The sequence below is a fragment of the Puntigrus tetrazona genome, chromosome 12, assembly GCF_018831695.1.
Source record: "Puntigrus tetrazona isolate hp1 chromosome 12, ASM1883169v1, whole genome shotgun sequence".
NCBI classification, from domain to species: domain Eukaryota; kingdom Metazoa; phylum Chordata; class Actinopteri; order Cypriniformes; family Cyprinidae; genus Puntigrus; species Puntigrus tetrazona.
The window spans coordinates 10584443-10610392 of record NC_056710.1 but is presented as its reverse complement, the minus strand read 5'-3'; the positions used below and the strand labels follow the sequence as shown (position 1 = coordinate 10610392).

Below are 25950 nucleotides of genomic sequence, written 5' to 3'. Positions count from 1 at the left end.
AAAAAAGAAAAAGAATAACTCGATCCTGGATTCTGTCACATGCCGGAAAGAAATGGCTCAAAACACGATCAAACTACAAACATGCACACTCAAACAAACATGCACATGTACATCCCTTCACCTTCCCCAAACTCCCATACTGAATCCGGCCCGGCTGTTCTCGCTAGAAGACGCGTCACTCGTTTATGCATAGATAAATGCATACATACACATATAAATACACATAGGACACAAAAAAAAAACCCTGTTATGATGGCATGTGAGCAGAGCGCTAAAGGACGATGACACACATACCACAATAACGTCACAGTACTCAGACCTGCGTCCTCATGTGATGATAAATAACGAGGGCTCAGCCCGAATATATTCTTCATCGAGATCTCGATGCGTCGAGCAACCGTCGCCAACGCAAAGACGCGCCTGTCGCATCGGATAACTGTGGAGTTTCAGGTTGAAAAGATGCTGGCGCGCCAAAAACCTTACTTAACCAAGAATCGCATGCTGCTAGCTGTGAAATGCTTACTCAAAATACTAAAAGATGAAAATCTTCCAGTTAAGTGGTTTCGAATTCTAATCGTAATGATTCAGTGGTTGAACTTCTTCGCACGCTCAGAGATCACGAGAACCTCGCCAGAGAGCATCGTGGGGGGCTTTGGAGTTGGATTTATGGGGCGATCCATAGGCATTCTGTCCTTCGTCACACACTTCATCTCAACACACAGGATTATAGAGGAAAAAAAAAAAATCTATCTGTACAATAATATTACAGACTGCAGGCCGTACATTCCTGCACTGGTAAACCTTAAATATTAAGTATAGTTGAAATGCAAAAATATGGGCTAGATATATATACATACGAACAGTACGTACAGAGTGTATGTCTAGGTTGTTAAATCACTCATCTCGTGTCTCCTTCGTGCCTATATGTGCCTCCTGCCCTCCTCACATCATGTGCTCATGGTTTAGTGGGATTCTTGGTCTAGGTTCTGCAGCAGATGCTGATATCCTGAGCATCTGTGACCTCTATTCCCACCTTCATGAATGCATAAGATACATATTATATATATATATATATATATATATATATATATATATATATATATATATATATATATACACATATACACATATATATATATATATATATATATATATATATATATATATATATATATATATATATATATATATATATATATAAAACTAAACTAAAACCTGCAGCAACATTGTCACAACCTGAAAAGAAAGAGATAAAGGTCAAAATCATGCAATTAAGGAGCGTTACCAGACTAAACAGGTTGTATCATCACAAAAAGACTTTTTTTCTGACGGCACCCATTCACTGCAAGTAATGCAATGATAACTTAAAGTTTCTTTTTTGGATGAGCTGTTCCTTTAAACATGTCTTTGTAACATACCCGTCTATGCATAGTAGCAGGGTGAAACAAGAAGGTCTGTGAGCACCACGAGCTGGTCGTCTGTGAACTGCTGCTTGTGCTCCAGCCAGTTGTCGTGATGAGTACGGCGGAAATTAGACAGAGTCTTTTTCACGGTCATCTAAATCAGACGGAGAGTGGCTTGTATTGATTTTTGTTAGATTTAATGGGCTCTAAGTGCGAAGAGCACATGAGGGAGACTGAAAGCAATTGTGTTTGTTGCGATGCGACCTGTGTACCTCAATAGGCTGCGTGTCGTTGAGGTGCGCGCTGAGGTCCATGAGGAGCTGAGGCATCCAGGTTGGGACATCATATGGGCTGGATAAGATGCAAGCACTGAGTCCCAGCACTCCGGCGTGACGGCGTACCAGATCTGAGGATAGACCAACGTGAGTTAAGTACAAATAAAAAAAAAATGTAAGAAAAATTCTATTGAAATAAATAATAATTCAAATTTATTATTTACACACATTTAATGCCTTTTCATGGCAAAACAATTAGACAGATGGAAAGACCAAACTTGCACTTAAATGACTTTGGTTCTTAAATTTTGCAGGCGTTAAATGTTAGCACTGTGCCATGGCTCTGAAACAAACAGCACAGCACTGCATGTGATTAAAGCGTGATCATACCGACTGAAGGAATGGTGTCCACCACAGAGCCTCTCTTCCTCTTTTTGGGTAATCTGGTTTTGCACAGAGCCTCAAAGTGAGTCTGCATGGAGGCATCCATTGCCAAGAAGTTACACTGCAGGAAGCCGCTGAGAGTGGTGGCAGCCATCTCTCTCACCTAAGGCACAGAGATGCAAAGAGATGAAGGTTTAATGAACGAGGCTGCATAAAAGTGAATAAATGATGATGCCAGGATGCCAGTGGGGCCCAAAAGCTACCTCCAGCTGCTCATCCTCCAGTAGTCTGATGACCAGTGCTCTCACGTCCTGAACGGCCTGTTCATTGCTCAGTATGGTGAACAGGTTATAGAACACCATTATCTGAAGGTATGTTAGCACTGAGAATCGTGCGTGCCAAGAGCTGCTGCCAGCAATCTGAAAAAATAAGTATAGTACTCACTAGGAATGGACAATAATGGTAAATAAAATAGTCTATATATGTATATATTGTCAAGCATGTGGGATATTACTGTAATACTAAACTTACATATTTGGACGAATATTTGAGTCCAATAATGCCTGATTTCTCTCACCGGTAGATTAGATTTAAATATGTATTTTACTGAATATGTACTCTTTGAATATTTCTCTGATGATACATATTACAAAACTATAACAAAATATGCTTATATAATTCAATGATCGTGAAATAGTAATGTGCAGAATTTGTCACTTAATACTGATTCAGTGACAATGTGTAAGCTATTGCACCTATAACCATTCAGAAAAGCAGCATTATGAATTATGTAATTTCTATGCTGGTATCATTACTGACAAATCAAACCAGAACCACAATTTGAGTTATTATTTACAATAATTAAGTATTTACAGCTATTTTCTCTTCACTAATCACTGTCACTACATAATGATTATTGGTGGGTTATCAGGAAAAAAAACTGCAATTTGATTATTACTATTTTAATGTTATTTAAATTAGCTTTTATTTAATTTAATTTTTTTAATTTTAGTAATATAGTTAGGTACTTTTTACATTTTATTAGTTAAGTAATTTTCAAGTATTTTTAAGTAATTTTAGTACTTCAACTGCAGCTACATTACAGTTAGTTAATAATATTAATATAAATAAAATTTCTCATGTTTCAATTAATGGCAACCATTTTTAAGCTTCACTTAACAATAATGCTCTTAAGTAAAAAAGACGTAGTCATAGTCAAGTTCAGCTTTCAAACTGTTGTCCTGATGTGTGGGATCGTGCCTAGCGTGTCTGAGGCCTCACCTCATGTAACACTTTCAGTACCAGAGGGATCTGCTCGGGATAGAGGAGACCCTGAGACATAAGAGACAGGCAAGTTTTTGCATCCCTCTTCAGCTCATCATAGCTGTCATCATTTTCTACTGGAGCGATCTACAGATGGAGAAAAACAGGCACTGAGTGGAAGTCAGCAGTCCACTTAAGAGCACTCCACACAAATGTATAAAGAATGAGACACAAAGAGCACAGAGCATGCACTGAGAGAGAGAGAGACCTTAAAGAGCAGGGGCAGCAGCTGTAGTTGCTGAGGTACTGGAGTAGAGAAGGAGCGCCCCGCACTGGCCATCAGCCACTTCAAAACAGTTTTGAGGAGTTTGATGGCCTGGGTCCTCTCGTCCTGCTCCCCAACTCCGTTCTCCTCCACCACATGGTTCTGGATCTCCTCGTCTCCCTCAATCAGGGGCTTCAGCTGAGACAAGATCCTTTCTGTAAACTCAGCGATGTGTGGTGACTTAGTAGGCTGAGTGTATGGCAGGGTAACGTCAATCATGAAAATGTACGTCAGCACACTGCAAGAGAAGACACGACAAGACAGAAAACATGACAAGAGAGAACAGCCGGTGTATTTTTAGACTACAGTGACCGCTTTGCCCCCGACTGCACACATACCTGCCGATGCGCTCTCTCACATTCTTATAAACCTGAGTCAGTTTGGGCTCCAGGTAACTCAGCAATCTGTGTAGCAGCTCTGGGACTCTCCACTCCTGTTGTGCCAGACCACCTTGCAGCACATACAGGTGGCTACAAGGATAGAAAGAAAATATTAATCTCTCAAATATAAAATACGCATCTAAGTCGGAATGGTTTCTGAACTTTCTATGAAGTAAAACACAAAATGCACTCACCAGGCATCCACAAATGATCCACCTTCCCCACTGAGAGGACACTCCATCAGCATCTCAAGAAGCCAGTGGAGCTTTCGTGGATCTCGGCTCTCCTGCAAATATCACACATCAACAGTTAGTTGTTCTCGTAGTTTCAAATACTGCCCAAAGGTTTGAAATAAATTACAGTTTCTAACATTTTTGATAGACGTTTCTTATGCTCAACACAGAAAACAAAAACAGTAATAGTGAAATATTATAGCAAATAAAAAAATAACTGTAATTTTCTTTTTTTATATACGTTTAAAATTTTATTTATTCCTGCGATGGCAAAGCTAAATTTCCAACAACCATTCGGCCACGTGTCCACCAAAGAATTTTTTTTTCCAGCTCTGCTGCTTGAGAGAGCAAATAAACACTCTGAGACAAGCAATATTAACTTCTCCATTCTTGTTCAGCCATAGTACATTCAGTAGTGCCACCCTTCCTCCACCGTGATTGGTTGGCTGACTAGACATTATAAAAATAAAAATAAAAAATACGGTAGCTGCTGGGAAAAAATGCTTTGCTGGACATGCTGCCTCACTCCGGTTTTCAGTGACATGATCCTTCAGAAATCATTCCAACTTGATTAAAATAAATGTTTAAACAAATGTGGTTGAGCTGCTTAATGTTTTTCTGAGTGATTATTTACAGAATTTTCATTTATATCCCATCAGATATAAATTTGGATATTTTAAATATCAAATCTTATTGATCTTAATATTTGTTTAAAGTACATTTCTAATGTCTAATGTACCTTTGGTTTCAAGCAGACATTTAGGTGGTTGATTACATGACATAGAATTTAAAAAAGAAAGGATCTATAACACATACACAGGCAGTCGCCACACAGGTACCCCAGTCAGCATAGGTCTCCACTGTAATATTGGACAGTGCTGTGCGCATCAAAGGAATCAGGAATTTCCATAATGCCTCCACCTGCGTTAAAGAAAGGGCGTTCAAGACATCGATGTGGTTAAACATCTCAGCGGCTTCCCAATTTTGAGTTATCCCTCATGTCTGCAGCGGTGCTCACCTTGCTGAAGCTCCAGTGTTTGCTGCCTCTAACGAGTCCTGCAATGATCTCAGCCACACAGCGCTGGGTGCTCTCGTGAGAGTCATTTGCCAGCCGCTCCATATGAGGCTTTAGAACAGGCAGGAAGGCATCACTGTAGTTCCGGAAGAGTCCCTGTGGGCGTTGAATGAGAAAGCAAGCCATCTGTATTTTGCAATAAATTCCTATGGCAGGTGAGCAAGGCAGGTTTATGAGCTGGTTAAAATGCAGAGATTTGCAGAGGAAGATGTGGCTGGGAGCACAATTGTATTTACTGCTCTCCACAAATCATTTATTGAATACATCCTCACAATCTGTGCAATCTCTCGGGTTGGGAATTACAGCTGGGGAAACTGCAACAAAACTGCTGGAATAAGTGAATATAAACAGTATGATAATGATCCAATAAATGCAACTTTTTAAAGGTTGTCTCACTGAAGTCCCAAAAATAGAAGTCTTGGGAATTATATGTACATTGAACATATCTTAATGTCCTTTTTGCATCTGAGAGTTTTGTATGCAGCCTGGAGCAGAGGACACTGTAAGCAAATGTCCAGGACAAACAAGATGCGCAGGAACATCTAAAAATATTTCTACAGATTACATTAAGGCTTTCAATGATAGCCAGGTATGATTAACATGAGTCACAATCTAATACACTGCAATGCATTACAATACAACTTGACTGCAAATTAAATGGCATCAAATGTGAGAGAGTGAATCTTAGCTTATTAAATCTCCATCCTGTTCGCTTTACTCTGTCCAAAATGTTTGCCATTTATATTGGCCCAGCATTAGTTGTAATCACTTATACTCTACTGTTCAAAAGTTTATGTTCAGTAAGATTTTATATATATATATATATATATATATATATATATATATATATATATATATATATATATATATATATATATAATACATTTATTTTAAACCCAGTTTGTAATTATGTAGATATAATAGGCTGCTACTGTTACATTATAATTACAGAACATTACACAGGCATAGGCTACTTAAAATAAAGCATATCAAGATTGCGCTTAAGTGTACTTCACATGTATCTATTTCTGTTACATCTACATAACTTACAAACTGTAATTACAGGCTGTCTAATAACTTGGTTAAATGATAAGTACAGTTTATTTCACGTAAGTTCAATGGCTATTACTAAGTACCTAATTAGGTAATTACACTGTATTATGACACCCTAAAATAAAAATCTTACTAACCCCAAAACTTTTCAATGATAATAGTATTTAGCCGACAATATTGTCATATTTAATAGTCAATTATATCTCACTTCATTGATTTCATTTCCAATCGACTGGCAAACTGTACTTATCTCCTCTACCGTGATTACTGTCTTAGAAATGCTAGTACCTTGAAAAGACAGAAGCGACGAGGATTGAACTTGTCTTTGCCCTTTCGGTCCTCAAGAGACAGGAACTCAATAAGCTGTTTGATGAACATAGGGTCTGTGAAATGGTCACAGATGATGCGCTCTCTCTGTAAGAAAATCATGTTTAGTACACATACGGTAAAGTTCGGCAGTACTACAAAGTCTAGAGCAGTCAGTCCTTGTGTACCTCATTCATGTTCTCAGCGGAAAGATCTTTGGGCTGCTCTGCTGCTGGGGCATATACCATCAACTCCCTATAAACAGAGAAATGGAGAGAGTGAGGAAAATAGCTAGAAGCAGAAATTTGGAGTGAATCACGCAGTGATCAGAGGCTGAGAGTGTTTACTTTGGCCAGCAGTAGTAGCCCCAGTGTGTCTTCTCTATAAAGCAGAAACTATCCCAGTCCTGCTGGGTGCTCGGCAGGCTGTCACCGTGGTACTGCAGCCAGTCATTCCCCGGTCTGTCTCCTGCCACCAGCCCCTCCGGCTCAGTTACCCCACCTGCAAGGCACCACATGTGTAATTATCTCCTTCCACAGATACTGAGATCTTACAGATGGACCAACAGATGGATGTGAAGAGTAATTTAATCATCTCCTCATTTAATTGTACTATTTATTTGCTTGTACGCTGTTGTTTACTCACTTATATCACAGGGACTAACAGGTATTTTCTTGCGCTGTCTCTTCAGCTGTTTCAGTATGCCTGCCATTGCAGCGATCGCCATCTATATCAGCAATTATTGGAAGCAAAACAATAATATATACGTTTTTTTAAACATGTAGCAGACTAAGTGCATATACGCTACTATTTAAAACTTGAGTCAGCAAGAAAAGTATTCAATTAATTAAAAGTGACAGTATAGACAATGTTTCTATTATGAATAAATGCTGTTATTTTAAACATCAAAGCAATAAAGAAATGAGAACCAAGTTAACACATTCTACATTTCTAAAGATTAATGGAAGTCTGAAGACTAGACAATTGTATATGGAAAATGTAGGTTTGCCATTAGAAAAAAAAATAATACAATTTTAATTGTAATAAAATACTTTATAATAATACTGTTTATCTATGTTTTGATCGCATGAATGCTGCTTTTGGAAGTACAATCTCTTTTAATAAACACTTAAAGTTAAAAAAAAAAAATCTTGCTGACCACATATTTAAAAATCTATTTTTACAAATTTAACCCCCCATTTATTTTTTACAAATTTCAGGAAACACTAAGATTTTCATTAGTAACAGATACTTCTAGCTAAGTATATGTTGCAGGCTGGTGATAAACCCCAGAAACCCTGATACAGATTTATGCAAAGCTAACAAAAACAGCATTCTCAAACCTTGCGAACAACAAGTGCATCATGGTTGAGGCTCTGTACAAAGAAGAGCACGGCTGGGGCTGGGAGGGGATAGTCATCTCTTAGCAGTAAAGACAGGAAGCCAATAGCAATGTGCTCAAACTTCCAAGGCCTGACAAAATACAAGAACATATTCGCGTTAAATGATGCTTTTATCTGTCCAGTTTTGTAGAAACAACATAGGACTTTTACACATCTGTTTAATACTTACAGGTCCCTGTCATCTAGACATTCCAACAGGTCTTTCACAAGATTTTCATATTTCCTGAAAGAGAAACAGTGATGTCTTGACATGCATATTATGTTTCTTGTATGTTTGTTGTTTACTACGTATAACTAAGTATGTTTATGTTTATTACACCACGTTATTAAATGTGAAAGTATTAAATGTTGAGACTGTGTATATGTACAGCACTTACTGCACTGCCTCCTGGTTTTTGTCTTGTTGAAGCGTCAGCCCCTGCTCCAGCTCCTGTTCTGTCGGAGAGCCGATGTGTGGATTGGGCTGCTTTGAATTGGTGATGCACTGGCCCAGCAAAACTGCACTCTCGGGTACCTGCAGATTCATCCAGGAAATTCTCTTTCACACAGATCCATGATAACGATAATAAACGCTTTATTGCAGGCTACTAGTTATTGATGCCACTTTGTAAAGAAACATAATATGCATGTCAAGACATCTCTGTAATTTAAACAAAGATGGTGACATAACGTTTTAAAAAATTCACCCTTTGAAACCCATTTTCAAACCTTGCATTTTCAGGAAACCAAATGCAGCTGTCATGTAAATGAATGGTCAAAACATAAAAACTTTTCCATTTTTATTTTAAAATGGTGTCATGTTAATGGCCATTAAAGGTGCAGACTCGTTAGTGACGTTTCTGCAAAATGTTGCTGTCAGAAAAAAAATCAATTAACTATTATCATCAATTTGCTTTGTATGAATTACAACTAAAAATTGCTTTAAATCAAGCACCTTTCTGTTGGATAAAGCAGCAAATCCATTTAAACATTTTTCAACATCAAATCTGTTGGGAATATCTGGAGTCCTATTAAAATTATAGATTTCTCTTGTGAACAAAGAAAAAATTAAAACAGTCTGAAATTTGGCATAAGCCACATTATGCCAAACTTTATATACAAAATATAGAAAACAGGCAATGCTGCTCACTGTAAAATCGATGCCGATGGTCTCGTACTGCCGGTGGACCTTGTCTGCGAGGTCATCAAAGAGTCTGACAATAGAGGGCTTCTCTAGAGACATAGCTGAACTGAGGCCTGAGCGCACGATGGCTGGCCATGTCTGAGCGATACAATCCCAGTCATGTAGGTTAGCAAGGCACACTCCACAGTGGTTCCCAAGCAAGCAGTAGAGCGCCCCCTAAAACAAAGTGTGATAAAAACAATGGTATTAAAACATTAAATTAAAGACAAATAAAATAGAAAGTGAAACAATTAGACTATAGACCTTGAACTGTTGCTGGGTGACGTCAGTCCGTGTTGGTTCCAGTAGCTCCAGGACACGTGGAGTAATGTCTCGGCAGCAGAAGTTATAGGTCCCCAAGGCTGTGAACAACACATTTTGGGCCTTGCTGCGGACCTGAGAGAAAAAAAAGCGCATTCAGGAGAACATATAAAATAAAAGGGATTATATATATTTTTGAAATTTGACAAATGTGGAATCAGACCTGGCTGTAGGTGCTGGTGGAAAGACGCAAAAGGTCCCTCAACAGGTCCTGATGAACAGTTTTATATTCACAGCCCTCGACCAACAACTTTCGCATCTAAACATAATGTAGAAAAAATTATGTAAGCTCCTACTTGGGGGTGTTTAAATATACTGGCATTATTGACAATAATCAAATATGTTAAAACTATACATATTATAATATTTAACAGTATACAATCCAGCACCAGTAACTATTTGGTTTACATTCCAAAATAATAAGAAGGAACTATTACATTAAGTAAAGAGAAATTAAAATAGCATTGTTTATTTTTTCAAAAGCTCTACAGATATCACAACAACATTTGGCCAAGAAATGTGATATTTTGTGAGCGCTACAATTTCTATTATGTGCTAAATCCCTATGCCAGGTTATTAGCATTGGCTCCTACCTCATGCTGAAGAAGAACTCTGTCAATCAGAAGAGCTCTGATGTGCTGTTTCTTCCCATGAAGCTGGAGAGAATAAGAAGATTCATAAGGCAATTACACATTTCAAATGAATGACACAGGAGATTTCTCAGGCCCGGCTACACACCCTGTTCTCCATGGACTTCTTCACCAAAGTGAAACTCTTCCAGCGAGAGTCAAACTCATGTTTGTGGGAACCTCTGAAGTGCATCAAGTCACTGATGATCTGAGGGACACAAATAACTGCTAAATCACAAAACCTTAATGGCAAGTAATTGCTTTATGATCCAATACTCAATGAACAATGATCAATTCATTTTGCACAGATATCTACTGTGCACACTTACCTTGATAATGGCGAAAAGTGATTTGGTGTCATCCTCTGAGTGTTCTAGAATGTAATCTAAAGAGGAGAATTAAAGGATGCTTGTCTTAAGAACTGAGTGTAATGTAGATTAAGTACATTCTGTGTGCTGGAAGGTGTTCTAAATGAGTATCACTTACGAAGCAACTGTCTCATCACTTTACAGATGGCCTCACGGTAGTTCTCTCTGGACTCATCTGGAAAGATCAGCAATGTCGTACTGAGAAGCTGATATGCTATTCTATCATCATGATGTACAACAATTTATTCTGGACATTCATCACAACAGGTTTCATGTGCAGAATTTCACTATGAACTTCCCCAGTTCTGGCTTACCATAGTCGACACCAATGTACAGTTTAGTTTCTTCCAAACTAACCAAGCTGGGTACACTGGACATAAGAGAGTGAACAACAACAAAAAAGATTTTTTTAAATAAATGCTGCCCTGAAATAAATCTAATATAAAAATGAAATACAATTTAATAAGAGCTGTGGGTCCCTTTACACATCTGCTGCTTAAAAGCAAATTTTACGCTATATGGCAGTGAGTTTTAGGACTTACAGGCCGGTAACTGTGGGTCCATCAAGAGGGGGAAGCATGCTGCCAGCCCCCAGCAGACAGTGCTGGACTATACACAGACTCTGAAGAACATCATCTCTGTGTAAAGTTCAGAAATGTGCCAGCATTAGCAAAAGCAATTTAAGAAAACAATGATTTTCTTTTTGTCTTTACCATTAATACATAGTGCACTTGACACCTGACCTGCTCATTTCCTGTTCTCCCTGTGCGTATTTCTGCAGACGCTGGAGCTCTGGATGCAGCAGAAGATCCAGAACATAGAAAACAAATGCTGTCTCCTCTGTGCTGGGCACGTGCCACTGGATCTCCAGGTTCCAAAGGTCGCCCGGACGACCCCAATCCTGTTTAAACAACAACAAGGGAGGTAGTGAGAACTTACATGATCAACAATGATCTAATACACTGCTCTGTTCTCTCCACTGGTCAAATGTACGAGACGCATTCACGGTACCTTAATGGGTAAGTACTCCTGCAGGGGTTTGTTGAAGCCACCGGGCACACTGCAGTAGTCTGTGGGGTAGGTGAGCGCTGTGGAACGCAGGATGTGGTGCAGCAGGTTGCAGGCCAGAGTGTAGCCCTGCTTACAGCGCAAACGCAAGGTCAGCTGGAGAGTCTGCACCAGCTGTGTGCGGTATGGGAGGAGCTTTTCTCCATCCACACGAGTCACCTGAAGCAAGAATGGGTGGTAATGTGAGATTCACAACAATTGTCGTCTAACATCTAAACAAATGTAAGATGTAAAAACCTTCAGAATCAACAAATTGATTACTGTTCCAAATGGAAAGTGCATTAACTTTATGATTAAACTTAGTTAAAAGGAAAGACCAAAACTCATGTTGCTCCACAGTTGTTTGACTTCTGTAGAACATCAATTTTGAATGTTTGCAACCAAACAATTTTGATTCTCAGTGACTTTCTTTACACAGAAAAAACAAAACATGGAAATCAATGGGACCTGAAATTGCCTAACAGCATATCATCTTATGTTCTTCAGAAAAACTAAAGTCGAACTGATTTTGGAACAACATGAGGAGACAAATAAACTTTTAGGTAGCTATCGTGATTCTGTTCTACATGTTAAGCTCTTCATCACAAAATCTTTCATGTGCAGATTGATATAGTGTTATTTTGACCTCGGATAGCAGCTGAAGGTTCCAAAGCAGTTCTTTGTCCAGTTCTTCTTCATTGGAAACGTCTTCATCTGAAACACACCAAAACACACGTGAGGATGCTGACGCAGACTTGAGATAACGCAATGTCATTTATGTGCTTGTACGTACTGGCAGTTAGATGAGTAATGGCGTTACAGCAGTGTGGTACAAACAGCCTGAGAGACTCAGCCGGGTGACACTGAAACAAAGCAGAGGACAGTTGAATCAATGTGGCCTCACAGCTTGTGTGTGTGTCAGCACAAGATAGGCAAAGGAGAAGTATTACCTTAGCAGCTGCTCTGCACATGTCTGCCACCATCCTGCCTGCGACACGAGTCTCGAAGATGTTGGTGGTAGCAAAGTTAAAGACTTTCTCAAGAGCAACCTATAGACAGATCACAACAAATAATATTTAGGGGTATATGAGAGAATACACTGTTCAAGTTTGAAAAGACATTTTTGCTTTGTCAGATCAAAGTCTGCATATATTGATCAAAAGAAAGAAAAAAAACACTAATACTGAGAATTATTATTCCAATTTAAATTGTGTTTTATTTTATATATTGTAAAATACAATTTATTCCTATGATGCCAAAAATATAGCCATTACTACCTTTTCACACTTTACACAAATGCAACCACACAGCATAATGTGCCGTCACTAATCAGTCAAAACAACTGGTGAATCAGTATTTACAGAGTCACTGGTCTGACTCATTCAGTCAAACAACTCAAATCTTTATCAGCTCAGATTACTCATTGAGCCACAGATTAACAAACCAAGAATTTAAAAAAACACAGCAGCAGAACACAGACTGCCGTTGTAATAAATGCAATTCAATTATTTACAAAATGTATTTATGTATATTAGTATTATTATTATAATATTAGTATTAAATTAATTAGTAAGAGAAAGAAAACAGAGAGTTTCATTGTTTTCATTAAAGAAAATGTTACAAATAGTTTAATAGTTTCAATCCTATAAAATGTAATAAAAACCTTGAATATCTCCATGGAGCACTGTGTCAGAATGGTGCTGAAGGTGGATGAAAGGCCCAGCTCCACCAGACTCTCTAAATGAGTCATTTTCTCTGTCTCCGTCTCCTCACGCGTCTGCTCCAGAGTGCTACTGTCAATCAACGCGAAACACCTACAGACAAACAAAATAGGGCATAAGCCACAACAGTGTTGTATTACACGTCTTCCAGGCACATCTCACTAAATGACTCACCTGTCCATAAACTGCAGAACAAAGTCTTCAAACTCCGCAGACGCCGAGCACAGCTCCCTCTCCATCTACAACAAATAAAAGATTTTCAGACAGAATACGGAAAGAATAATTATGTAAAATCCCTGCAGTGAGTCTTTTGCATAAGATTTCAGATCCCTACCTCTGTCAAATCATTCTTCTCATGGAGGGCCGATGAGCAGTCCACCAAAGGCACTAGAGTAGTAAAAGTAGCAATGAACTGGAACGTGATCTAAAAACAAAACATGTGAACATTATTTAAAGTCAGTCAGAAACAAAATCATGATCATACTCAAGAGATCAACAACAAGGAATCTTTTCATTTAATTTCACATCTGTTACTTTATTTCACAGTTTACCCACCATGCATTTGCTGAAGTCATTAGGATCAACACCAGGCAGTGCTCTCATTAGCAGGGGCAGGACGTGCGCAGGACCTTCGGGATAATGTCGGCCACCGCTGAGAAGACTGCGGGCCATGCCAATCATGCAGCTGAGAGTGGCAGTAAGCTGGTGGGGCTCCGTCAGAGTCTCCATAGCAGGATATGTCCTGCAGGGGGCAGCACAATCACACATTTGCTTTTAGTCGGTTCCTCCTTTGGGAAAGAATCCAACTCCTGCTTTACACTGGGTTCTAAGATGACTGCTTTAAAAGCCCATTTACAAAGATTGGATTTGTAAATCCTCAAAGTGAATAAAGTAAGACCACTATATGGACTATGATAAACCTTCATAATTTAAGATAAATAAACAAATGTAATATTTATCTTCAGTAGTTTAAATCCTACAAAGGCAAGCACATTTAATCAATTACATCATCATATACTAACACATTTATCAGAATAGATTCAAAAAAGACTGAATTCACTTTGCTGGATTAGCTTTGAAGTCATCGTACATTTTTTCGGTCGGTGCTATTTGTAAGATAGTAGCAGTTCCACACACTCACTTCTCCAGTACAGGTGGGATGACCAGCTCTGGTCTCATCAGGGCCAGGTTCTGCAAGGCCTGAGCCGCATCCATGCTACCCGTCTTGCTGAACATGGCCATCAGCACCGGCTGCTTCATGCTTTCCACAAAGTCCGTAACATCCTGGTCCGTGAGTCTGTAACTGGCAGGAACAGGGGTGATCCAGCAGGGTTTCTTATAACGCTCCCGATGTAGCCGCCGAACCACACTGGCAGGCAGACGCTGTAGAAGCTTCATCAGCTTCATCTGGAGAAGAAAATAAGAGACAGAAGGCAGAGATATTAAGATATGATTGACGCAGATGGCCAAAACAAATGAATTTTGAAGTTTCGAAACGCATTAATCCTGTAAGAAATTCTGCTGAAGTTCCATCCTGTTTTCTGTAGCACCTCACACAGCAGTGAAAAGCCTTTAAAAATAACTTATCTAAAACGCCAGCACTCTTATATTGACTTTTTCCAAATAAAACCATCATTTGGCATGTTTTTTTTTTTTCAATTAAGCTTTTGGATTCTCAAACTATACAGAATGTTCCCTTTTCTAAGTCCTGGCTAGATAAAGTTTGCATCTTCTTCCTAGATAGCAGCACCACACATGGAGCAGCCTTCGGGATAATAAACTATAAGGTTTCTAGAGAAATTTAACTATTTCTAGCAATTTAAAAAACAAAATTGGACGTTGTGAAGTAAATGCATCTTTTTTTGTTTAAATTTTTTTGGGGAAAAAGCCATGAAACACAGTAATGGGCTTTTGTTACATTTTTCAAATACCATAAATCATTTCTAAAGTTTGTGGTACCAGATTTACATTTTAGAATGATCTAAATGGGAATTAGCATAATTATTTAGTTATTTCAAAGAATAATAATATTATAATGAAAATTGTAATAATTTACATTAATTACTATTTCATGCACACAATATGGGTAGTCCACTACGGGTAAACAAGTGTGAATGTATTCATTGTGACCAAAAAGGATGCTAAAGAAGTGATATGCAAATTATGTTTGAGATATTGAGATAACGCAAGGTCACTTGTGGTAAAAAAAAAAAAAATCGTTTTGGTGCTATATTTGAACAGTAATGTAGCAAAATGGTTTATCAATACTTTTTGACATGACCACTCTTTAAAAAACTTTTAGTTTGAAATAAGTTAAATGATTAAAGTATCCTTATGATACTGTATGGTCATGAGTGCAAAGAATGTGTGTGTAGCATGATAGGTGGTCAGTAATTGGAAAGTTGTTAGTGGTGTTTCAGTAGATGGAATGTGAAGTGACCTCGCTCTGTCAAAAGACCATCTGTCACTGCATATTTCCCTCTTGCACGCAACCATAAATCTCAGTTGACAACACACAAACCACAGACAGTTCTAAAATGGATTTGAGGAGAGGACTGGATTTTAACCGGGAAAAATTGATTAAAATGTTTTTCCTAATAGGGAACTTCTTACCAGCCAGCGCCCATTGTTTGAAGGGTGGTAGAAAGATGCAATACTACTAAAGAGCCCATTAAGCTGTTTCTGGGCCTGGTTCTGAGGGCCGCCCTGAGAAAAAAAAAAAAAAAAAAAAGGAAATAAATGCACCATTTACAAGCTGACCTATAATAGCAGGAATGTCATTTATGCAACTTACAAGCATGGAGGAAATCCAGAGGACCACATGACCGATATCATAGGAGTTGGTTAAGTATCTGGGAACGACCATTTGGCTGGTGCCTACAGGAAGATTGAAGCTACGTAGGATCCTGGTGAAGATCTGAAGCAAGACAACATATGACATATAAAATGTTTGACAACACACTCTGTCCCTAGATCATCATGTGCACTGTGGTTCTGTTTTTGGAAATAATTTGGTACTTTTATTAAAAAAGGATTTCAAATAAATCCTACTCTTGAACTTACTATTGATCAAAAAAATCGTAACAAAATTATGCGTCGCAGTTTCCACAAAAACATCAAGCAGGACAACTGTTTTTAACCAATGATAATACATGTTTCATAAGCGCCAAATCAGCAAATTAAAATGATTTCTGAAGGATCGTGTGGAACTGAACACTAGAGAATAAATTATTTCGCAGTATATTAAAATAAAACAGCCATTTAAAAAAAAAAATTATATTATACAATGATACTGGTGTACTGTATTTTTCAACAAACGCAGCCTTGTTAAGAGACTTCAGAATAACAGTAGCATACATGAGCAGAACAGTACCTTGGGAATGTACGGCTCCCAGTTCACATAGCCAATGTTGTCATTAGCCAGACGTGCAAAAAGATTCACTAAATTCTATAAGAGAAGACAATAGTTAACACAGGATAGAAAGCCGGTGGTGACATAATATTTAGCACTTTAACAAATGAATTCATGAGTGAAAAGTGCTTACACCCTCCCATGCAGGCAGGTTTTGCACTGAAACCCAGAGATCCATCAGTTCATCAAACCATAACCTAAAACATGCACAAATCCTCCTATTACATTGGGTCAGACTTATTGGCTGCACTTTATGAATATTGCGTCATTTATTTTAGATTGCAACCCTCTTATTTTATTACTAAATTGCATAAGAGTCTTACTTGAAGCTTTTGTCGTGCTGCTCTGGGGGCATGATGGTGGGCAAAAAGAGCTCAAAGTAGCCAATGGCCTTCTGCATAGTGACATCAAATGGACACAGTAATGGCCGCCACTCATCAAGCATCTCCTGTGTGGCTGATTCGGGGAAATAACTACGCATACACACACACAGACACAAACACACACACTCTTTGAGAACCAAATCACGTGTCATTTTCTCAGATGCATGGTTGTTTATTTGTTACGTGAGCTGTTGCAAATTGATGAAAAGTGGTTGTTATATGAATGAAACGGTCAACGGTATAATGTGTTAAGAGAGCTGTAATCGGCTCAGTGTGAAAGCTGTGGGCTTGTCTAACAACGGCCTGATTACATGATTCTTTCAACGGCACAACGGAAAGCTGATTAACACAATGTGCAATTCTTTTGTGAAAGGGGTCGATCATTTATAGGCACATTAGTGAATGACGAAGGTTTGAAAGCACTTACAGTCTGCAGCTCTTGACTAGTGTCTTCAACACGTTCTCCACTGAGCTGGAGAGAGGAAAAAGGGAGAGACAGAGAAAGGAAATGCATTAATATAGTATGAAAGTCTAGGCTCATTTGAGATTGAAGCAATAGATGCGATTAGACCACGTGCAAAGCAAAAAACCCAACTACAGTGCGTTTTGTGAAAGTGTAAATGAGAGATTCCCAACACCAGAGCCTGGGCACATGAGTGCGACATGCCAGGTTATCAGGTTCTCCTCAGGTCCTTTTTATAACTGAGCTCGGGAAATGCTGAATACATTCACACTGCATCAACAGCCAATTCAAATCAGGAAGCTGCTCCTAAGTATATATATATATATATATATATATATATATATATATATATATATATATATATATATATTTTTTTATTTTTTTTTTTTACCTTGTCAAAGTTGGCCAAGATGTGCAAAACGCAGGCTGTGGATTATGAATCATAAGAATACAACTATACTACTAAATGTTGTAAACGGACATTATGAACTATTTGATAAGGACATTGGCCTTAAAGAGATAGCTCTCCCAAAAAGTCAAATTTTGTCATCAATTACTCACCCTGATATCGTTCCAAACCTGTAAGATCTTTGTTAATCTTTTTAACACAGATCAAGATATTTTTGCAGAAATTTTTGTTGCAAATTACAAAATCAAGGTCCAAAAAAATGTAGCAAGGACATTGTTAAAATAGTCAGTGTGACCTGTAATTTGTAGTAAAAAGATTACTTTTTGTTTGCAAAGAAACCAAAAATAAAATAAGGCCTCATGGCATTATCACATGGATTATTTTAACAAGTCCTTACTGCCTTTCTGGGCCTTGAACATGGTAGTTGCGTTGCTGTCTATGTAAGGTAAGAAACCTCTCAGATTTCATCAAATGTATATTAATTTGTGATTCAAAGATTAATGTAGGTCTTCCAGTTTTAGAATGTGAGAGAAAAAAAATTGGGTAAACGTTCCCTTTAAGAATTTTAGCTATTGTGCTTACAGCATTATTGTGAGGACTATGATAATGATTTACTATGAAATGTATATTCAGCTAAACCATATATTAGATTTCTATCAAAATAATTTCTATATAATAATATTATAATTTATTCTATGCCATTTTAACTCTTCTGCAATATAAAAAGTTGCAAGTTCTTCAAAATATTTTCCTTTGTGTTGTGCAGAAGTCAGTCATACAGGTTTGCAAAGATGACATGGTGAGATATAATTTTTTTTTTGGGGGGGGTATCTCTTTAAGACAGACAGGTCTGTCAACTAGTTGTTCAGATAACCCCCTGACTGGTTAATAATTAAAATATGTTGTCTTGTACATCCCCAATTCTAAAAATACACTCCAGCGAAACCTAGCAAGACATGGCAGCTGTTAAAGTGTAAACAAACACTTTACACATTCAGCACTCTCTCGGTTCGGCAAGATTAATTTAGAACACAATGATACCAGAACCCAAGGGGAAAATTGGCAAAAGTTGGGTGACCTTGCCCTCTAAAACAGCGAGCCAAAGTGATCCGACCCACATATACAGTCTGACCTAAAAGAAACAGGACTGACAACAGACTACACTGTGTTTCCCAAAAGTGCTGAAAGCTTAAAGGGACAGTCCACTCCTAAAATGAAAATTCAATCATCATTTATAACTATATAGTGCAACAGTGCGTTTTAATTTTTTCAGTATAGTTAATTTTTTTTTTAGTTTGTCCAATTTTTTTCTCATAGAAATAAACAAAAATTTGTTAAAGAATTATTATTAATTTTAAGTTGTTTGTTATGTCTAGAAAATATATTTATTTTCTAAGCATATTTATATACATATATATTGTGCGTGCATATATATTTATAGCATGTATATCCGGACTATTTTAGACCTGTCGGGACCACATACAGTGCGGAATAGCCTAGTACCTGCGTGACTCTTCATATCCGTAAACAGAGAGAAGTAGCTCCAGGCTACATTGCTTTTCCGCAAGATGCATGCGAATTTGTTTAGTTACAGTTATGCAGTTTAAAATCAGCTGAAATAATGCAAACATACAGCTAAAAAGCCAATGCACCCACAATTAACAACACTTGGAAACTAATAAATAACTTTAATTATTTCAGAACACAATTACTGCACTCTATAGGCTTTTGGGAAACACAGCTTTGATTAGTAACTTCTTTCAATATAAACCCTTCGCCCACCTGTAAGAACAATCAAAGGATTCTTAGATAAAGAGAATGAATAGCGATGAGTCTGTCCCATTCCTGGAGGAGGTGTGCTACAATTACAACAATAGTTTTGTCACTGCGCTGCTGTAGTTTGTCAGTAGAGTTCTCAGCCTAAATATAAGAGCTGACTGACACCTCCGAGCATCCAGGAATTGTGTTTGACAGACAAAGATGAAACATTAGAAACTTTAAAAGGAGCACCATTTCCTGATCTGTTCATGAAGCGTGTTATTAAGTGGATACGACTAGGCTACTACAGAAACAAAGATTATAAATACAAATGCAGGTGTAAGCCGTGGTGGGATCTTCATTTTGATTGTTGATTTGCTTTTCATTTTGGACGCATGCAAAATAAATATAAGCGGCTGCCCTCGGAAAGGTATAGTGCAACATGTAAAACGTGGGCTGTGCTTACCGCTTGCGCACAATACTAAGCATTTTTTGTTTAGTTGAGGCTTCTGCTCGATAACTGAATGTGAGAAAAGGAGAAATGCATAAGCCAATGCTAGACATACCAATAACATCAATCAATTCAAAGAGCTTCTTCTTAGAATACTGGATGTGTTAAACGGGAATGGTTGTGTTACAAGTGTCTGTAGTGCTCAGTAAAAGGCCTGAAATGTGGCAAAACATATATAAAAGAATATAAAGCAACACGTCAGGGTCATTCTTTTCCTTGGCACTCTTTTTTTACTCCCTTAAAACTCACCTTGCCCTGTGCAATGAATCATATGTCATATGCAAGTCCGTCATACAGAAACATGTCACGAACAGGCTCACAAAGAAACTGAAGACTTCATTTCACATTTTCTGTGCTGATTTTGCTGTTGGATGGGTTTGAATATTGTATATGCAGTAGCTGAAAGCACAATCAAATTAACTAGAGCTTTAAATCAGTGTGTAAAACTTAAGCAGAAGTCAGCACTGTCCGTGTGGGCCTGGTCATCATTTTGTTTGGTCATTTCCGTAGTTCAAAACAAATTGGAATAGTATAGCAGATATAGGTAGAAATATGAAAAGAGCAAGAGGCCTACTTTGGGAACCAGTTAAGACCGAGATGCTCAGTTTTTGAGTACAGGATACTCTCATAGAGATCGTACAAAGGCCTCCAAGGCAATTCCAAGTCATCCCGGGACAGCAGTTCTTTCTTCCTGTACATAAAAAAAAAAGACATCTCAGAAACATTAGGAATTCACTAAATTATAACTATAATTAAAATGTAACTATATTACAATTCAAAATTAGTAGCAATAATACTGCGTTAATCCGAGCTATGGGCTTTTGTGTTCGATTATACGGAAATAACAACATATTTTCATTTATCCACAATAAACTTTTTGAATAATTAATCATGAATTAATGTAAATATCCATTTTTCAATCAACAAACAACAAGTCTACTTCGTCAGTTGTTTGAGGGGGACACTTCTGCATACTTCAGTAAGTTGATGAGGAGCCGTGCAAAGCTTTGCATCATACTGATGTCCAGCTTGGGGATGGTGACCAGCTCGTACAGAAGTTTGATGAAGAGAACATGGTCCTCCTTGCTGAACTTTCTCCCGTACAACCGAAGGTACCTAAAAAAAGAGCAGAGATTGTGTCAGAGTGGTATACATTCAGCTGATATACCGAAGCGATGAGGAGCTTTGTCTTCGTTTTCTTTTCTTTATGGGTTTAGGAAGGTACAGTGTAAAATGTCTGTTAATTCTTTCCCCGCCATTGCCAAGGTATCTCATCAATTAGGTTACAACCGCAAAAGCTTTTACGGCAATCCCTGTTCTAGCTGCATTACGGTAAGCACAGCCCTACCGCATGTCCTACCTGGCTTGAAAAAAACACAGATCATCATAAAGCGAAAGATCTGAGACAACGTAGAATGTTGATATGTGATCACGTGATATGAATGTGAGTGTGTGTGTGTATATATATAGGTGCATATATATGTATGTACCCTAAATGTGTGTATGTGTATGTTTGATCTATTTACTGAATGCAATTTCAATTATTCATATAATTATTTACAGGTGAAATAATAGGATATCTGAATGTATTTTGTACTACTTTGATTAAAAAAAAAAAAATTCTCCAAAAAGTATTTCTGATAGGGGTGTGATGAGACACTTATCTCACGAGACGAGAGAAGACAGTAAGTTTTTTTTACATGCAGTAATAAACAACAGAACACTGCTCATTTTTTTGCCACAAACTGACAGGCAAGTAATTACACAACAAATTACAAATTATATAAATAAATAAAAATAAATAGCACAAATTTCCCTTTAAAGGCAGGGAAAGTGATTTTTAGAAGCTTTAGAAAACAGGGTCGGGCCGAATACCAAAACATACTTGCTGCCAATCAGCAGTAAGAGGCGGTGTCAACTAATGATGTGTGGTGGAGAAAGCATTCAGTGAACAGCCATTGACTTAAGTTGACTCTGGTGTGTTAAGTCAACCAGTTTTTACTGCAACCGTGCATGTTGGTTGGTGATTTCCGTAGCTAGGTCGGCCATCTGAACCCTGTGTAAAGCGAATCGTCTCATCACGAGGACCGTCTCATCACCATTCGCCACCTTAGACAAACACTAAAAACCAAGAACTGTTCCAATATTTTCCTTTTATATTTGCTATGCGTTTAGACCTTTGTATGTTCAGCAGCAGAGATACCGATGTAAACGTGCAAGTTAAGTGTAACGTTGTCGATCTTACTAAATCGTTGACGTGTTTGTACGTCCGTCATTGATTTTTCTGAACAGTACTACTTTTTGGGCAGTGCATCTCACAGCTTGTGTTGTCCTGCGTGTGTTTGTGTGCAATCTGTGGCATTAGGTGCCAAACGAAGCGCTCGGTCAGGCCGTCCTTCATTCTTTACTCGCGGTCAGGCTTATTTTACGCATTTCTAGTAGTTTGTATTTAAGTTAAAGAGGAAAATGTCTGCGGAACGATAAGGCAAGAGGTATGAATGTAAATGTCATATCAACGTTCGAGTGCTGGACAGAACTCAAGAAGGCCTGCAATCGGACGCAGAGGTTTCTTCTGGATAGGTGAGTAACACGGTGTCTACACCAGACGCTGAGTCACAGCGGCGGAAGTCTGCCTACACTGGACACAATAAAGCGACCGCTGAAAATCTTTTGCAGTTTTCTGTCTGAGATTTGTTGCGCCGCTTACGTCCGGAGTAGACAGAATTAATGATTACAATGATTTCTATAGTTTCTTTTGTAGCACAGGCCTGGTTCTTTATTTTGATATATAATAATGTTTACATATGCACAGCAGAAAATATTCTGAAAGGTGTCGAAAATTTAAGTAAAATAAATGCTGGCAGTGTCTGGCAACTTGAAAAAAAATGCTGGCGGGGAAAGAGTTAATGAATACCCAGGATTACCAGTTAACCCCAGGTATAGTATGTGCAGTGTAAAATGTGATTACAGACAACTCAAAATTTCATTTATCCACAGTTTATGACGACCCAGTGAAACAAACTATCACTAAACAAAAAACAGTAAAAACAGTGGTGGATCAGTCGAGTAACAACAGTATTACTGAGTCAAGCGTGTGCAAATTTTAAATGGGGTTATTATTATTTTTTAGAAATTCAACTAAAAGTTTCTTTTTTGGACTACATGTAAACCACTTTAATGTGACATATCTTATTCGGGTCAGTACTAAATTCTACAAAAAAAAAAAAACACGAATTTTGTATGATTCTGCTTGACCTCTAATGTATATAGTTTGGGAGGGAAGCACATATGGCCATCAGTTATATGCAGGCGCACTTTTGACCTTATCACTAAATATGTAAGTGCGAAGGCCACCGTGTGATCATGAGACAAACAGAGAGAGCTGTGACTCTTGACTGAGTCAGGCTAGCATGGCATAAATAGTGAAATGGGTCCTCAAAATAGATTACATAAGAGAGTCTTTATAAACACTCAACTAAATGTTAAAAGCTTAGACTAATTCCTATCGGGAGTCTTTTTTTTTTTTCCCAAACGTCGGCAGGGTTTCCTCTGCAACTATTAAAAAACTATTTGAAAGCAGTATAGGAAATCGGAGCATATACTGTAAATGAACACAAACATATGTAATCACACACACCTTTAAATACAATAACACAGTTATTACATTATCACAGTTTAAAAAATTCATTTTTTTTCACTGAATTGTCTCATTAGCCCACTATGAACACAAAACCCTTGAATTGAATCTGATGAGATTATAACCAAATAAATTAAAAAATTTAGTTTGTAAACACACTGCCCACTTGAGCAGAGACACTGTCAGGTATTTTAGTGTAACGCAAACTTAGTTACGCATCATGAACTTATGTAAGTGCCATTAAAGAATGCATAATAAACCTTAAGCATTTGAATAGAACAATAAACTCTTTATCTTAGCTTGAAAGGGCCTTGTGACTACTCATAAATAAGGTCTAACATAACATGTACAAGCGCCTGTTAGAACATAATAATAAATCACTTTAAAGTGCCAATAGGAAACATACTAAACAGATCAAAATAAATAAAGCAAACCATAAATGCTTGAAAAACTGCTGCATTACAGTCTTCTTCAAGTAAAATGTCTTTTTAAGGACACCATGTCTAAACCACTAGTTGCAGTGATGCATGTGGCAGCTGCTTATCCAGCACTAATGTTAGCCTCCGTTAGCTGATTAGCTTAGAAATGAGCTTACAGTCCTGCATTTCCTACATTTTACCGACAGACCCAAACTGACAAACCCAAGCGAAGTACAATTGTCCTCGATATTACGAAAGGTCACCGTGCAGCTGCGGCAGATAGATATGTGGTGTTTACATACGAGCAAGGACAGCTGAGTGACTCAGGTAGCGCTTAGCATTTAGCTCGCGAGCTAACGGCTACAAGCTACCTGAGTCATTCAGCTCTCCCTGCCGTTTATTAATGAAACGGACTCAATTCCCACAGCAAAACTGTTTTGGAGTCTCCGGTGTACTTACGTGGAGAGTTTCCGAGTCCAAAGTAAAACTCCGGGCCATAACTCACGGAGCTGGACAGCTCGACCCAAGTTCCCTTTAATCTGGGCCAAAATGTCATTGGATTCGCGGTCTAGTTTGTCTGCGTACGGGAGAAGTTTGTTGTAGACGATCTCTTTCTGAGGGACAAAACCTAGTATCTCGGCCTGCTCCTTTTTCATATTACGATTTCCAAAAAGAAATATCCTCTTCTGACGTGTCCGGTTTATTTCCTTCCCCTCTTGACAGAAGTTCCCTTGACAAATCTTTGTTTTATTCACAAAATCCGCTACTTTCGCATACGTGCCGGTGTTGTGGAGCGCCTTTCAGATCAAAACTTGTTACTTCGACAAATCTCTGTCTTTCTGACCTCTGGTGTTAAACACATCAGCTCCAGTCACCTACATAGATAAGTCTCCCCTCACTCTCTTGACACATATTACGAGTCACACGGACAGACACACACTCACATACACACGCTCAGACTCACACGCACGCACACACACACACATACACACACCGACGGGTACAACAATGAGCCGTGAGCGGCGCGCCCCCTACCGGTCTTCACCTGCACATTCAGCAATAACAGCGAGGCCCGTTAGAAATTCTATGCATTCTGTTCTGTTATAAATAATATATTCTCATATATATATATATATATATATATATATATATATATATATATATATATATATATATATATATATATATATATATATATATATATACAGTAAAATAGTAAATAAAACTAAAATTATAAAAATAAAAATAAGTGTTAATTTATTTTAATTATTTTTGTTTCATTTCATCATTTTTTCATTTTCAATAGCATAAAATAATGAATTACATAAATGAATCAAATATTTTATTAGTATGATTTACAAATAAAATAACACTAAATAAATGTGTCCATATATATATATATATATATATATATATATATATATATATATATATATAATATATATATAGTAGAAAACATGAAAGCCGATTATTTCAATTGTGTTTATAATATCTTAGTAATATAATTTTATAATTACGCTTTTTAATTGTATATTTTTACTCACAAAATATTAATGTTTTCATTTATATATATATATATATATATATATATATATATATATATATATATA

General features: G+C 37.6%; 1 protein-coding gene across 2 annotated transcripts; it reads right to left on the bottom strand.

Moving 5' to 3' along the window:
• Window positions 1-1242: 1242 nt before the first annotated feature.
• psme4b (proteasome activator subunit 4b) lies at window positions 1243-25311 on the bottom strand. Of its 2 annotated transcripts, XM_043253132.1 has the most exons (46): window positions 24800-25311; window positions 21260-21400; window positions 20859-20975; window positions 20240-20293; window positions 17571-17615; window positions 17084-17233; window positions 16894-16957; window positions 16722-16796; window positions 16143-16265; window positions 15962-16054; window positions 14490-14755; window positions 13904-14090; window positions 13683-13772; window positions 13523-13587; window positions 13291-13441; window positions 12578-12676; window positions 12421-12490; window positions 12274-12341; window positions 11592-11807; window positions 11324-11481; window positions 11123-11218; window positions 10895-10950; window positions 10699-10755; window positions 10542-10597; window positions 10322-10420; window positions 10177-10239; window positions 9747-9842; window positions 9527-9658; window positions 9230-9439; window positions 8478-8614; window positions 8270-8323; window positions 8041-8170; window positions 7343-7424; window positions 7045-7198; window positions 6886-6952; window positions 6680-6805; window positions 5282-5434; window positions 5080-5184; window positions 4225-4316; window positions 3989-4120; window positions 3594-3888; window positions 3344-3472; window positions 2326-2481; window positions 2069-2225; window positions 1676-1809; window positions 1243-1557 (listed from the first exon to the last, which is right to left on the bottom strand). In XM_043253132.1, the coding sequence occupies exons 1-46, from the start codon at window positions 24994-24996 to the stop codon at window positions 1423-1425; spliced, it is 5532 nt and encodes a 1843-aa protein (XP_043109067.1). In that variant the 5' UTR covers window positions 24997-25311; the 3' UTR covers window positions 1243-1422. The 2 variants fall into 2 exon arrangements, with proteins under 2 accessions (XP_043109067.1, XP_043109068.1); XM_043253133.1 differs by lacking the exon at window positions 20240-20293 and having other exon boundaries at window positions 24800-25310.
• Window positions 25312-25950: the final 639 nt, after the last annotated feature.